This window comes from Macaca mulatta, chromosome 11 (genome assembly GCF_049350105.2).
Source record: "Macaca mulatta isolate MMU2019108-1 chromosome 11, T2T-MMU8v2.0, whole genome shotgun sequence".
Lineage (NCBI taxonomy): Eukaryota > Metazoa > Chordata > Mammalia > Primates > Cercopithecidae > Macaca > Macaca mulatta.
This window is the reverse complement of record NC_133416.1, coordinates 3,421,118-3,436,082: the sequence shown is the minus strand read 5'-3', so window position 1 is coordinate 3,436,082 and position 14,965 is coordinate 3,421,118. Positions and strand designations below refer to the sequence as shown.

The window sequence follows — 14,965 nt, the reverse complement described above, 5'->3', positions numbered from 1 at the left end:
TACTGCCAGAAACTCAAGTACTTGTTTTGTACGATTCCAAAAGAAGAGGTTTGCACTGCTGCTTAAACATGTAATTAGCATCGTATGTTAACAACATTTTGACAAGAATTGCTTCCCGACAATGCTGAGAAATCTGTAGTGCAGACGCCCTGGTGCCGCTGTCAGAGTGAGTGATACTGAAGCCCGATGCTCCCTGGAGACAGCGGCTGTGAGGGCTGCTCTGGCCTCATCCTCATTCTCCTTCCCCCACATGGGCTCAAGGCCGGCATTGCTGGTTTAGACTCTTTCACAGCTCAGCGTTGTGAAAGGGCTGTGCTCGCCCAGGCTCTCCGTCATTCCACAGACGAGGAGGGAGGGGGGATGCTGCCTCCCAGATGGAGCGATTCAGAAATGCACTGTATCCGGGACTGGGCTGACTCAGAGCCTCTGTTTGCAGTTCTTCCAGCGGCCAGGGTGAGTTTACAGTCGTGACGCCCCAAGGCAACAGAACAGCAGGCTCCACTGCACTTCTGCTCCCCTTACTGGCAGGATGACAGAGCTTCAGGTAAGGACCCACATGCCGGTCATCTCCCAGCGCATCTTCTCACCTGTCTGCTTCCCTCCTAGGTCACGTTTATCAGAATGGAAGGGGTGGCCGGCAGGACTCAGGACCCTAACCTCGTCATCTCTTTGAAGAGGGGTGAAAGGGACTGGAGTGAAAGAAACAGACTTCGGGGCCGCCCCCTACACACACCCCCTCTATATTTCTCAGATGTGAAGAAAAGTAGCTCAAAACCCAAGAGTCAGCGCCCCCGAAGAAGTGCTGAATTGAAGACGAGCCTTGATTTTAAGACTCACCCCCAGCCAGGGCCATCCTCACCCCAGAGCCCTCTGCTCCCCATCTTGGTTCCCACCTGAGGTTTGTTTCTTGCCACCGGCTCTAATCTCTGCCTTTCCCAGTGATGAGCCAGCCCATTGTGATTTCCAGATGCAGCTTTTCCACCCGTGCTCCGGAAAAAGCCCCAGCCCCTGGGCTCGCCGTGCCTACTCACGCCAGCCTGGCCCCGCAGTTTTCTCCCTCGATGTCACCTCCAGCCACGTTTTCGGTGTTGACGGACTCGGTCTCACTGGTGGGCATGCTCACTGCAAGAGTCAAAGGGAAGCAGAGCAAGGCATTGAGGGTGGGGAGAGAAGGGAACAGAAGAGCATTAGTTTGCAACACGCTCACCGCAAGACCCAGTGCGGGTTGACAGAAAGAGAGCCTGTGTGCACTGGCTGGCTAATCCGCACGGATCCCCTTGACTGACACGCCTGCTGCTTGTCCAGGGCAGGTTTTGCTGCCAAGAGCACTGTAAACTAATGGAAGTATGGGAGGACATCTGGTAATAAGAGCATTTTACCTTACAGGATACATCCTGAAAAAACTGACCACTGAATCTCTCCTCTCCACTCTGTGGACTGGAAGAAGCTGCAGAGCCTTTTCCATTTGCAACTACCACTTGCCATAGAAAGAGGAGCTTTCGTGAAAATATATCATTTTCCTTACTTCATCCCACCCACCATCTCTAAGGGGCTCCATCTCCAAGAACAGGGACCAGCCTGTTTGTAGAAAGGGTGTGCTTGCTGCTGGGTGGACGGAGGCCTCCCCTTTCCGGCAGTCGGTTACTCCCAGGAGCACGACTGAGACAGAGGGCTTGAGGGAAACGGCCATTCCCAGAGCCGCGCACTGAGACTCAAACTAGCCCTGGAGACATCAGGAGTGAGGAGTGGAAGTGTGCAGTCCACACGATTATGTTTAATTGTGGTCAGAAGACAGCCTGTACGGATACTATTCCCCTTTCAGCCACCCTGACATTCCCATGTCAACAGGTTGACTTGGATATAAGCCATTTAATTCAACTTGTCCACCCTCCTCCCAAGGCAGCTGTGGGCTGAATTTCCAGAACGATGGGAGTTTTCTAGCTTAGAACCCAGTTTGGTGGCCTGAAAGAAGTCATTATTATTATTATTTTTTTTTTCTTCTAAATAAAAGTTTAACTCAAATAATTTTTCTTCACCTTCCATCACTCTCTTACTATGACACAATGCGTTCCTTAGTTCTGTAACCCTTATCCTTTAGAGTGGCCATCGTATGCTTGGTCCTGGTTCTGCTGTTCCTCCAGAATAGAACCCCTCATCTGCTGAGAAAGCCACCAGCCCTCAGCAGACACAGAATCTGCTGTTAGTGAGGGAGCGGCCTCCGGTGACAAGTCCCCGTGAGGCTGCCAGCGCCCAAGAAACACTTCTACTGGTCGTATGGATAATGTTGACGGATGTGGATTTTTCCCGGTGTCCTTTCCTTCGGATTAAGACAAGCCAGGTTGGTGAGAAGAGAATCATTTCAAGCACATGGAAGATACAAACAAAGTCCACGACTTACCGTATGTTTGACTGTTGTGTATGAGAGACCTCTCTGACCTTTTTAATAAAATTGAATTTAAAAAAATCCGGATGTCATTTCATAGAACTGTAGAGCTGGGTGAGGCTTTAGAAACTTTCTGGCTCTAACTCGTCCTCCTGACTCTGCAGGAGAGGAAAGCGAGGCCAGAGAAGGGATGTGATGCCCGCAGTCACGCGGTGTGTTCGAGGAGGCCTGGGACCAGGGCACAAGTGTCACACCCCCTGCACCATGTTCATCCTGAGTGCCCCAGTCTCAACAGCCTCTGCACTCTACACCCTTGGCAAAGACAAGCTTCTTATAGCCTACTAGGCTCTGGGAGCACCACAGGAAGGCAGTGAGTAGCCAAACAGGGGCACTGAATTCCATAGCATTACACTCACTTTATAGTCTGAAGTCTGGAGGGGCTGGTGAGACCAGCCCTTAGGGATAGTTTCAGGCCTGGGAGCTGGGAAAATGGACCTTCAGAGCTTGCCAAGGGCCCTGCTCAAACCACACTAAGGGAGCCATAAAATGGAAGCACTCTCAGTCTTCCAATCCGTCTATCTCCAGCCATCTCGGCCCTAAGATTTTTTAATTTTAATTTTTTATTTTTTAGCTCTCTACCCTCTGGACATCCTTGCTTGAAAGGCCAGGCCATGTAGAAAAAGTTCTATGACTTTGTGACACTTGGTTCCCAGAGCCTTACGTGTGAGTACAGTGCTGTGGAGGTGGCGGTGCTAGGCTTGGAAAGACAAATGAACTTGGAGGGGCAGGCCTGGGCGCTAGAAATAAGGACAGCACCTTCTAAATTGAGGCACTGCCTGTACTGGTTCCAACCGCGCATTCACAGTGTCCTTACTCCAGGCCAGCACTGCCCAAAGGAAGAGCTCCTGGAGGAACGGCTCTGCCAGTTGTCACACCCACTGACTTTATACATATGAAGCAATGACAAGGCAGTGCCGTTGAGGGGGACAGGTTGCCATCCCTTCACAAACACACGGACACACACACAACATATATACGTACACATATATGCACACACACAGAACTACTGCGGCACAAGCCATCACGAGAAACACCCTCCCGTTCTGTCTGGTATGCACCCATACACATTTACACACACACAGCACAGGGCGACATTACCATGGGTTTCTGTGGAATGACTAAACCAAGCAAACTTCCCTTTCTTCTGATCAAGCATGCCCGCCGGAGTGCCTCCTTTCACAGACAAGATGGTCAGTGTCAAGAACCAGGAACAAGACATCAACAGAGCACACGCAGTCAGCCACGGGCAAAAGAAAGAAACAAGGAACTCAGCTTTCACATAGAACATCCATTTTTATCACAGAAAATAAACAAAAAAAATTCAAAGCAATAAATCAAAACATATAGGAAAACAACAAAATAGAACCAAACCCCCAACTCACATGAATTAACATCACAAAACAAATGATGACCCTGGAGAGAAGGAATTACTCCAGGAGAGAGAGGCTATCTGGCATATCTAATGAAAGACTTTGAGAGGGCTTCCTAGGAGGGGGCTGGCACTCATCCCTGCTGCTTCCTTAGGGAGCTGTTGCCCTTTGCAGGCTCAAGTGGGGTCACTGCTAAAGTCTAGCCGTAGCCCTGGTATCCTCTTCATCCCTACCCAATAGCCAGGTGACTTGTCTCCTCCCTCACATGGGACCACACTGCAAAACTTTCACCTGTAGTGGATTCAAGGGTTTCCTTGCTATTTGCACCTGGATAGAGTCACTCGCAGGTGGAAAAACAACCCATTGACCTGCTTGCTCCTTTGTTCAGTTCAAAATTCCATTCTTTTTATTTATTTATTTATTTATTTTTTTGAGACAGAGTCTCGCTCTGTCGCCCAGGCTGGAGTGCAGTGGCACAATCTCGGCTCACTGCAAGCTCCACCTCCCGGGTTCACACCATTCTCCTGCCTCAGCCTCCCAAGTAGCTGGGACTACAGGCGCCCGCCACCATGCCCGGCTACTTTTTTGTATTTTTAGTAGAGACGGGCTTTCGCTGTGTTAGCCAGGATGGTCTCGATCTCCTGACCGCGTGATCTGCCCGCCTCGGCCTCCCAAAGTGCTGGGATTACAGGTGTGAACCACCGCGCCCAGCCAATAATTCAATTCTATTCAGCAAAGACCCATCAAAGTCCTAGAGCTCATACCCAAAACATATATGTGTCTGCTTTTAATTAAATGGGCCAATAAGTTGTTAAATTGCCTGTCAATGGGTGGTCATTTGAGGAAGTTTGTAAATAAGGGAGAAGAATTCTGTGAGTTCTGCTGGGTCTGGGCTACAGCTGAAGAGGAGAGTGCTCCAGAAGAGTGTGAAGACACTAGCCACTGCACAGGAGGGTGTGAAGACTCCAGCCACTGCACAGGAGAGCATGAAGACACCAGCCACTGCATGGAAGAGTGTGAAGACACCAGCCACTGCATAGCAGAGTGTGAAGACTCCAGCTACTGCACGGGAGAGTGTGAAGACACCAGCCACTGCACGGGAGAGTGTGAAGACTCCAGCTACTGCACGGGAGAGTGTGAAGACCCCAGCTACTGCATGGAAGAGTGTGAAGACACCAGCCACTGCATGGGAGAGTGTGAAGACACCAGCCACTGCACGGGAGAGTGTGAAGACCCTAGCTACTGCATGGAAGAGTGTGAAGACACCAGCCACTGCATGGGAGAGCGTGAAGACACCAGTCACTGCAAGGGAGAGTGTGAAGACACCAGCTACTACATGGAAGAGTGTGAAGACACCAGCCACTGCATAGGAGAGTGTGAAGACTCCAGCTACTACATGGAAGAGTGTGAAGACACTAGCCACTGCACAGGAGAGTGTGAAGACCCTAGCTACTGCATGGGAGAGTGTGAAGACACCAGCCACTGCACGGGAGAGTGTGAAGACACCAGCCACTGCATGGGAGAGTGTGAAGACACCAGTCACTGCATGGGAGTGTGTGAAGACACCAGCCACTGCATGGGAGAGCATGAAGACACCAGCCACTGCACGGGAGCATGTGAAGACTCCAGCCACTGCACGGGAGAGTGTGAAGACACCAGCCACTGCATGGAAGAATGTGAAGACACCAGCTACTACATGGAAGAGTGTGAAGACACCAGCTACTGCATGGAAGAGTGTGAAGACACCAGTCACTGCATGGGAGAGTGTGAAGACACCAGTCACTGCATGGGAGAGCATGAAGACACCAGCCACTACATGGAAGAGTGTGAAGACACCAGCCACTGCATAGCAGAGTGTGAAGACTCCAGCTACTGCACGGGAGAGTGTGAAGACACCAGCCACTGCACGGGAGAGTGTGAAGACACCAGCCACTGCATGGGAGAGTGTGAAGACCCTAGCTACTGCATGGAAGAGTGTGAAGACACCAGCCACTGCACGGGAGAGTGTGAAGACCCCAGCTACTGCACGGAAGAGTGTGAAAACACCAGTCACTGCACGGGAGAGTGTGAAGACCCCAGTCACTGCACGGGAGAGTGTGAAGACCCCAGCTACTGCATGGAAGAATGTGAAGACACCAGCCACTGCATAGGAGAGTGTGAAGACCCTAGCTACTGCATGGAAGAGTGTGAAGACACCAGCCACTGCATAGGAGGGTGTGAAGACCCTAGCTACTGCATGGAAGAGTGTGAAGACACCAGCCACTGCACGGAAGAGTGTGAAGACCCTAGCTACTGCATGGGAGAGTGTGAAGACACCAGCCACTGCACGGGAGAGTGTGAAGACACCAGCCACTGCATGGGAGAGTGTGAAGACACCAGCCACTTCATGGGAGTGTGTGAAGACACCAGCCACTGCATGGGAGAGCATGAAGACACCAGCCACTGCACGGGAGCATGTGAAGACTCCAGCCACTGCACGGGAGAGTGTGAAGACACCAGCCACTGCATGGAAGAGTGTGAAGACACCAGCTACTACATGGAAGAGTGTGAAGACACCAGCTACTGCATGGAAGAGTGTGAAGACACCAGCTACTGCATGGGAGAGTGTGAAGACACCAGCCACTGCATAGCAGAGTGTGAAGACTCCAGCTACTGCACGGGAGAGTGTGAAGACACCAGCCACTGCACCGGAGAGTGTGAAGACACCAGCCACTGCATGGGAGAGTGTGAAGACCCTAGCTACTGCATGGAAGAGTGTGAAGACACCAGCCACTGCATGGGAGAGTGTGAAGACCCCAGCTACTGCACGGAAGAGTGTGAAAACACCAGTCACTGCACGGGAGAGTGTGAAGACCCCAGCTACTGCATGGAAGAATGTGAAGACACCAGCCACTGCATAGGAGAGTGTGAAGACCCTAGCTACTGCATGGAAGAGTGTGAAGACACCAGTCACTGCATAGGAGAGTGTGAAGACCCTAGCTACTGCATGTAAGAGTGTGAAGACACCAGCCACTGCACGGAAGAGTATGAAGACCCTAGCTACTGCATGGGAGAGTGTGAAGACACCAGCCACTGCATGGGAGAGTGTGAAGACACCAGCCACTGCATGGGAGAGTGTGAAGACACCAGCCACTGCATGGGAGTGTGTGAAGACACCAGCCACTGCATGGGAGAGCATGAAGACACCAGCCACTGCACGGGAGCATGTGAAGACTCCAGCCACTGCACGGGAGAGTGTGAAGACCCCAGCCACTGCATGGAAGAATGTGAAGACACCAGCCACTGCATAGGAGAGTGTGAAGACCCTCGCTACTGCATGGAAGAGTGTGAAGACACCAGTCACTGCATGGGAGAGCGTGAAGACACCAGCCACTGCACGGGAGCATGTGAAGACTCCAGCCACTGCACGGGAGAGTGTGAAGACACCAGCCACTGCACGGAAGAGTGTGAAGACACCAGCTACTACATGGAAGAGTGTGAAGACACCAGCTACTGCATGGAAGAGTGTGAAGACACCAGCCACTGCATGGGAGAGTGTGAAGACACCAGTCACTGCATGGGAGAGCATGAAGACACCAGCCACTACATGGAAGAGTGTGAAGACACCATCCACTGCATAGCAGAGTGTGAAGACTCCAGCTACTGCACGGGAGAGTGTGAAGACACCAGCCACTGCACGGAAGAGTGTGAAGACCCTAGCTACTGCATGGAAGAGTGTGAAGACACCAGCCACTGCATGGGAGAGTGTGAAGACTCCAGCTACTGCATGGAAGAGTGTGAAGACACCAGCCACTGCATAGGAGAGTGTGAAGACTCCAGCTACTACATGGAAGAGTGTGAAGACACTAGCCATTGCACTGGAGAGCATGAAGACACTAATCACTGCATGCGGAAGGGGATGTTCTGTATGGACTTGGAGTTCTGGATGTCAAGTGCTTTAGCTAATTGCTCAGATAAAGTTTTCCCATTTCATCTGAAAGAACTGGCATGAGCTGTGCCTCTGCGAGGTCACTATGCAGGGTGCAAAAGGAATTGTGGTTTTTGCATTGTTGGAATTTGCCGTTTGGTATTGAAATATGTTCTTAAATAAATTTGGTTATGTTATACTTCATTTTAATGGGCATTTCTCTTTTTTTTGTGAATGATGTATTACTTGCTGTTTATTTTATGTTTATTTTAGACTATGGAAATGATGTTAGACAAAGAGCAAATTCGAGTGATTTGGGTCATAAAGCAGTGGAGACAACTTGCAACATCAACAGCTCATTTGGCCCAGGAACTGCTAATGAACATCCACCACAGTGGTGGTTCAAAAAGTTTTGCAAAGACGAGGAGCATAATGAAGAAGATGAGGAGCATAATGGCAGGCCATGGGAAGTTGATGACGACCAATGGAGAGCCATCATCGAAGCTGATCCTCTTACAACTACACGAGAAGTTGCTGAATAACTCAATGTCAACCATTCTATGGTTGTTTGGCATTTGAAGCTTACTGAAAGGTGAAAAAGCTCGATAAGTAGGTGCCTCATGAGCTGAGCAAAAACAAAACAAAACAAAAAACAAACAAACAAAAAAACACATTGTTTTGAAATGTCATCTTCTCTTATTCTACTCAACAACAACGAACTATTTCTTGATCAAATTGTGATGTGTGAGGAAAAGTCGATTTTATATGACAACCAGCAATGACCAGCTCAGTGGCTGGAGGGAGAAGCAGCTCCAAAGCACTTCCCAAAGCCAAACTTACACCAAAAAAAAGTCATGATCACTGTTTAGTGGTCTGCTGTTAGTGTGATTCACTACAGCTTTCTGAATCCCAGCGAAACCATTACATCTAAGAAGCATTCTCAGCAAATCAATGAGATGCATCAAAAACTGCAATGCCTGCAGCTGGCATTGGCCAACAGAAAGGGCCCAATTCTTTTCCACAACAATGCAGGACCGCGTGTCGCACAACCAATGCTTTAAAAGTTGAACCAATTGGGCTACAAAGTTTTGCCTCATCTGCCATATTCACCTGACCTCTTGCCATCCAACCACCACTTCTTCAAGCATCTCGACTTTTTGCAGGGAAAATGCTTTCCAAGAGTTTGTTGAATCTGGAAGCATGGATTTTTACGTAATAGGAATACAAATCTCATTTCTTGTTGGCAAAAATGTGTTGATTGTAATGGTTCCTATTTTGATTAATAAAGATGTGTTTGAGCCTAGTTATAATGATTTAAAATTCACAATCTGAAATCACAATTTCTTTTGCACCAACTTAATATTAATGAGTGGCAGCGAATGCAGGCGGGAAGTCGGTCACCACTCACAGAAGGAAGCATGTGCCCGGCTGAACTCATGGGCGGCCCCATCACTTCCGGGAAAGGCATGAGGGGAGGGGCAACCCAAGTCTTAGGTTTTTCTATATTTCATCCTCTTCTCCTAGAACGCAGATTATACTCAATGGACTTCCTTGGATGTTGCCTGGTAAGGAGAATTTTGGAGACTGGCTAGTGATAGAAAAGGGCCATACCTATTTTTAACCTGAAGGGCTGTGTCTCACACACTCGTCTTTAAGGTACAAAGTGTGGAATGCACAGAAACTTCATAACTGGCAGGTTTTTTTTTTTTTTTCACTTCTCAGAAATCCCACATGCAAAAAGCACTGAGAGTTAGTAGCTGAAATGAGCCACTTGGTTCAAGTTTCCCTTCTAGGGAAAGGCATGTCTCAAACAGTCACTAACATGGGACTCTCATAATGAATGGTCTTTTATCTGGAGATGTAGGGGGTAGATGTAGGCTGCCAGTCTCCAAGTTTCTATCTGTGTGGTGGCTGTCTGAGGGGATGAGAGCCCCGCTTAGTGGTGGAGAGTCCAGAACATTGACACCTTCCATGCAGAAGCGTTATTCAGCTTTTGGCTCTGACATCCTAAGTGTCCTATCTTGTCCAATTTCAGAAGCGACTGTATAATCACTTTATAAACCTGAATTTGACCAGGGTTGGTCTTTCATGGGGACCAAGTTGGCAGTCACCTGTATGGAAAAATGATCTGAAGAGCAACTAAATCATCTCCCTGGATGGTTCACGGAAGTCTCAGATCTTTCTTTTGGGGCATGGCATGTATCTAAAGTTCCTTTCTGAAATAAAAATATCTCACCTGGAAGAAGCACTATATGAACACATTAGTGCCTATTAATTTGTGATAGTTTATCCCACAAGCACCTGCAGGAATAAAATGGTGAAATGGTGTTTGTGTTCCTATTATCAAGGGATTACATAGTGGTATCAAAGCTGATTCCTCAAGGAAAACTTCTAGGAAGCTGAATGTCCAAATTGTTGAAAGTTTAGAATCATGAATGCTGGATACTTATTCAATGGATGAGATGGAAAGCCTGACCCCTCCCTCGGCCATTCAAATGAGGAGTTGGTTGGAAACTAAGGGGCACCTTTTCTCTAAAGACAACTTACTCCAATGTCCTTAGAAGTGAAGCTTGATTGTCTGCTCATCTGCAGGCAATGTCATACTAGTACATCCTTTATAAGGCACAATATGCTTTATCGAATGGATCTGGGAAGGAGGATGCTGGGGAAGAAAGCTAGACAGGAAGCTTGTTTTCCAATTTTCTAACTTCCCTCTTACCAAGTGCTGTGGACCAAATGTGTTTCTCTGGGCTCTCCAGTCCCTTGCTTCTGCTGAGAAGACTCCACAAGAAAATGAGATTTCTTTGAAAGTGTAAGAAACATCTGCCAGCAGGAGTTGCTGGCCTCTCAGGAGATTTGCTAAGAAAATGCCCAGTCTGTATTCTGGAACTTGGCTGGTAGCTCAAGATGGCTAACATCATTGCATTTTTCGTAATATTATCAACCGCTACAGCAAGTTGTATGGCCAACTTGCCAATAACTGATTACATCCTTTAATTAGTGTCTTCTCCCCCCGACCCCACAAACATATACTCTTGGTGGCCACTCTTGCTTGAACAGTGCTTAGTAGGACTATTTCTATGTCTCAAGAGAGGTGCCCAGTTATTGTCTTATGGCAACCAATGTCTCCCCTGACCTGCTTTGGGAATAGTTGTGTGACTACTGGGGAGATTATAAAAAGTCATTTTCTCCCTGGGATAATCTCTTGAAACTGGAAGCATGCCAGCTGTGCTAGTGGGGGAGGACTAGAGCTAAGCCATTGTGTAGATTGACCTTCCTTGGTGTTTGGGTTTGCAAACCCTCTGAGGGTTTACTCACTGAAATTTGGGAATCCTCCATTAAACACCAGGTGGTGCTTTGAAAGTATGGCTGCAGCGATCAGCGGGCCAGCCTTTCTACAGCTGTGGTCAACAGAGAATGGGCAGGCTTAGAGCACACAAGCCTCACTTTTCCCCATAGGAAGTGAGCTCTCTATAAAATGAATGACTCTCTTGACAGTTCCCTATATTGCTGAAAGCAAGTCTCCACGTAGTGAATCTGCTGCAGGCTATGCCAGTGTGCGAACACTCATGTTCTCCTTAAAAAGAAATTGGATCTCATTTAGCCACCATGAGGCCAGCATGATGTGTCCAAAGATGACCAAAGTCATCCACATGAATAAAAAATGACTCCAGAAGGGGTTTTGGCAAAGGATTGAGAGTCAGAACCACTTTAGTTTTGATAAAAAAGAAAAAAAGGCACTAAGGTGACAGCAAGAAATCCACGAAGGAAACAGCAAAATCTTCTTTGGTGCCCGCTGCTGTAGTCTCATTTCCTTCCTCCCTGCCACATCCTGACTCCCTTCCTTCCCGTCCCGAGACTGGCAGGACAGGGAGGACCATCCTGCTAGAGAGTATCCGGCCTGTTCCTGAGGCCCCCGTCTCGGAGCTTTTTATGTGTCATGACTGAGTGAGTGGCACCAGAGCAAAGCTCCACATGAGAGAACGAGGGATGGATGTGGGGCGAGATGAAACAATCTGCCTAGTTCCGAAACCTTTGGTCACCCAAAATAGCTTTGACTTTGTCCCAGGGATGGAGCTTTGTAATGTCCTGATGTGCCTATCAGCAGGAGCGGCTGGCCTCTCATGAGATTTGCTAAGAAAAATGCCCCGTCTGTATTCCGGAACTTAGCTGGTAGCTCGTTATCCAAGGCCAGAGAGCTCACCAGCTGCTGTCAATCTTACGCCTCCTCTGGGAGGAAGAGGGTTGATGCCTCAGGCCCAGACATCCCAGGCAGTGACTAGGGGTATCGGGAGCACTGCTTGCCCCACCCAAACTTCTCCAGGGTGGTGGGATGTCATACAAGGCCAACGGCTGAGTCCAGGTCACCAGTCTGCTGGGATCCAGTGTCCAGGCTTCCAGGCACTCCAGGATGGAAGTGAGGAATCGACTTTGCCATATACTTGGCCAGGTGCCCATCTTACTACATTTTTTTGTATATGAGTGGCATAATTTGTATTTATTTTCTCAAAGTACTAATCAGACTTACGGTTAACAAGCAAAAGGATTCCTCATTTCCTACCTCATTGACTCCAATCTGGTATCTAAAACGCCCTGTAATTTGGCTTCATCTTATCTGCTATGAGTTGAGTTATGTCTCCTCGGAAATTCAGATGCTGAAGTCCCAGCCCCGTACCTCTGAGCGTGGCCATATTTGGAGACAGAGTCTTGAAGGAGGTCATTAGATTAACATGAGGTCATGAGGGCAGGCTGAATCCAGTGTGACTGGATCCTTATGAGCAGAACAACAGTGCCCACTGACAGGTACAGAGGGAAGACGATGTGAAGATGCAGAGACAAGACAGCCACCTGCAAGCCAGAGAGAGGCCTGGGGACTGACCCCTTTTCCCTCGCGACCCTCAGGAGGAACCAAGCCTGCCAGGACCTTGATCTCAGACTTCCAGCCTCTAGACTGACAAAATCGGTTCCTGCTGTTCCAGTCCCTGGGTCTGTGATACGCTGGTAGGCAGCCCTGGCCGACTAAGACACCGTCGGCACCCTCTCATGTCCCGAGACTTCCTGCAGAAACTCCGTCCACGCTGGGTTGCCCTCCTCACCACCCTTCAACATGCTGGCTCCCTTCCAACCTCCGGTCTTTCCCATGCACAGGGCCCTACGTCATGCCCTGCCCCTGGAGTGCCTGTCCACCTCCCTGCACGTATTCCAGGGGTCAGCGCACTGCAGCCTGCCCTGTCTTTTTGAGTCCTCCCGGGACTGCTCTGCCCTGTGTGTGTCGTCTACCACCGTTCTCACACCACAGCAGTGGAGGGGAGTAGTTTCAGTAGAGGCTCTGTGTGGCCTGCAAAGCCTTTGATATTCACTCTCTGGCCCTTTCAAGAAGAAGTTGGCTGACCCCTGATCTATCCAAATTTCATCCCTTCTCAGAGGCCCAGTTCACATCTGTGGCAGCTCCCAGGACCACCCTCCTGCCCACCGCGTCTGCTCGTCTGAGCTCTTGCAACACTGGAGTCTGTGAGAATTTTAAGTAAAAAACTGGATCTGTGTTTTGGTTTCACCCTCTCCCTAGAATAACACTTCATATCATCATGGAGTTTTAAGGGGACTCCTAGGTGCTGGACAGTTGACGTCTATCCTCAGACCCACTCTCCTCCACTCTCCCCGGGCCTGGTGCTCCAGGAAGCTGAACTTGCTTCCCGCTTGGGCCGGCCAATGGGCAGCACTAGCAGGACGTCTGTGGCTGGAGCCGAGGAAAGAGAGGTGGGGCGTCCACTCCCCAACTCCAGCACATAGGGTGGGTGTAGAATGGCTGCTTCTTGCTGCCCAAGGCCACATGTCTGCGCCATGGCCCTCTCCACATAGCTGCTCTCTGACTCCAAGGATGCCCCTCACTTAGTTCCTCCAGCCTTTACCAGTAACAGATCCACACAGCTGCTACCCTGGGGTCCTTGCTGGCTTCCTTAAACCCTGTCTGCATCTTTACGAAACCCTCCTTAAGTCACCTAGTTTAAGAGTACTTTCTGTTTCCACGGAGACCCTGACCGACATACCCCTACGGCACAGGCAAGGTAGATATTATCCCCACTGACAAAAGAAAGTGTAGTCCCCAGAGGCTGAAGTTAGGTGCCCAAGGGGAGAGCTAGTAAATGGCAGAGAATGACAGGTCTTGAGTCCAGGCCTTTTTCAGCCCCATCAGGCGACGTTGCTGGAGTGCACATTTGCAGGCTGGACTGCTGCTGAGAGCTGGTGGTGCAGGGGCCTGTAGCAGGATTGCTCCAGCCCCACAGCAGAACAGAACTGAGCAACCCGGTTGTGTTACTTCCCAGGAATGCAGGAACTGTGGCACGGCACGTTTCATCTGATTTAATTTTCTTTTTCGGAAAACAATAACTTGGAAAGTTATTCTTTATGACTCTTTTATGGTTGGATAGATCAAGCACCTGGCCACACGTATTCTCAAGTGGATAGGTGAAGGGACTCTTCATATGTGCCTGCCCAGTTTGGAGCCTTAGGAGTCTCTAATACTGTGAGTCCGGGAAAAACAACAAAGACAGTCCTTGCCTTGCCCTAAGTAGCTCCAAAACTTTGACAGGTCACAGTAAAACTTTGGTCTCTTACGAGGATAAATTGAACCGTAGGGTAAATTGAGGATTTCTTCTAAGGAAAAGAAAGGAAAAGAAAGGAAAGGAAAAGCAAAAGAGAAAAGAAGGTTGTAGAATAAGAGGAAAGAGTGGACGAGAGAAAAAGAGAAGAGAAAAAGAAACGTGGTCCCCAGGCCACAGCAGCCTGCTTGGGTTGAAAGGTCACAGAGAAAGGTGCCATCAGCTTTCAGAACCTTCTCAACAACTCCCTGCCAGCCCAGGCCCAGCTAGGCTTCCTCTGCCTAAGCAATTAAAACCTGGTTGATTTTAAGCCATCAGAAAGTAAATATAAAACAGGATTAAATATTAAGAAGCCAAACAAAGTAGCCTTATTAAAAAGGCACAATAGACGCACGCTCTGCCATCATCATAATTATGATCACTGCTATAAACTGGGAGGAGGCATAAATGCCGCCCTTGATCTGCAGCCATAATCCAAAGAAGAAAGCCAGGGTTATTGTGATCTCAGCAGGCCATAAACATCCTGTGCTTCCAAGCAGAAAATCTCTCTGCACCATTATGGCACCACGGAGTCTGTCAGGCTGCCTTGGCTATTGCTGCTGGGTTGGTGGGGAGGCAGACGGGGCAGGGAGGGGGCAGGGGCAGG

General features: G+C 49.1%; 1 protein-coding gene across 30 annotated transcripts in view; it reads right to left on the bottom strand.

The window, feature by feature from the left end:
* CACNA1C (calcium voltage-gated channel subunit alpha1 C) overlaps positions 1-14,965 on the bottom strand; it is a 740,665-nt gene that overhangs the window by 144,469 nt on the left and 581,231 nt on the right. For all 30 annotated transcript variants that reach the window (XM_028829106.2, XM_028829113.2, XM_028829112.2 and 27 more), the window contains exon 10: positions 1,032-1,122. In XM_028829106.2, the coding sequence (XP_028684939.2) occupies positions 1,032-1,122 (91 nt within the window). The remainder of the gene's footprint in view (positions 1-1,031; positions 1,123-14,965) is intronic.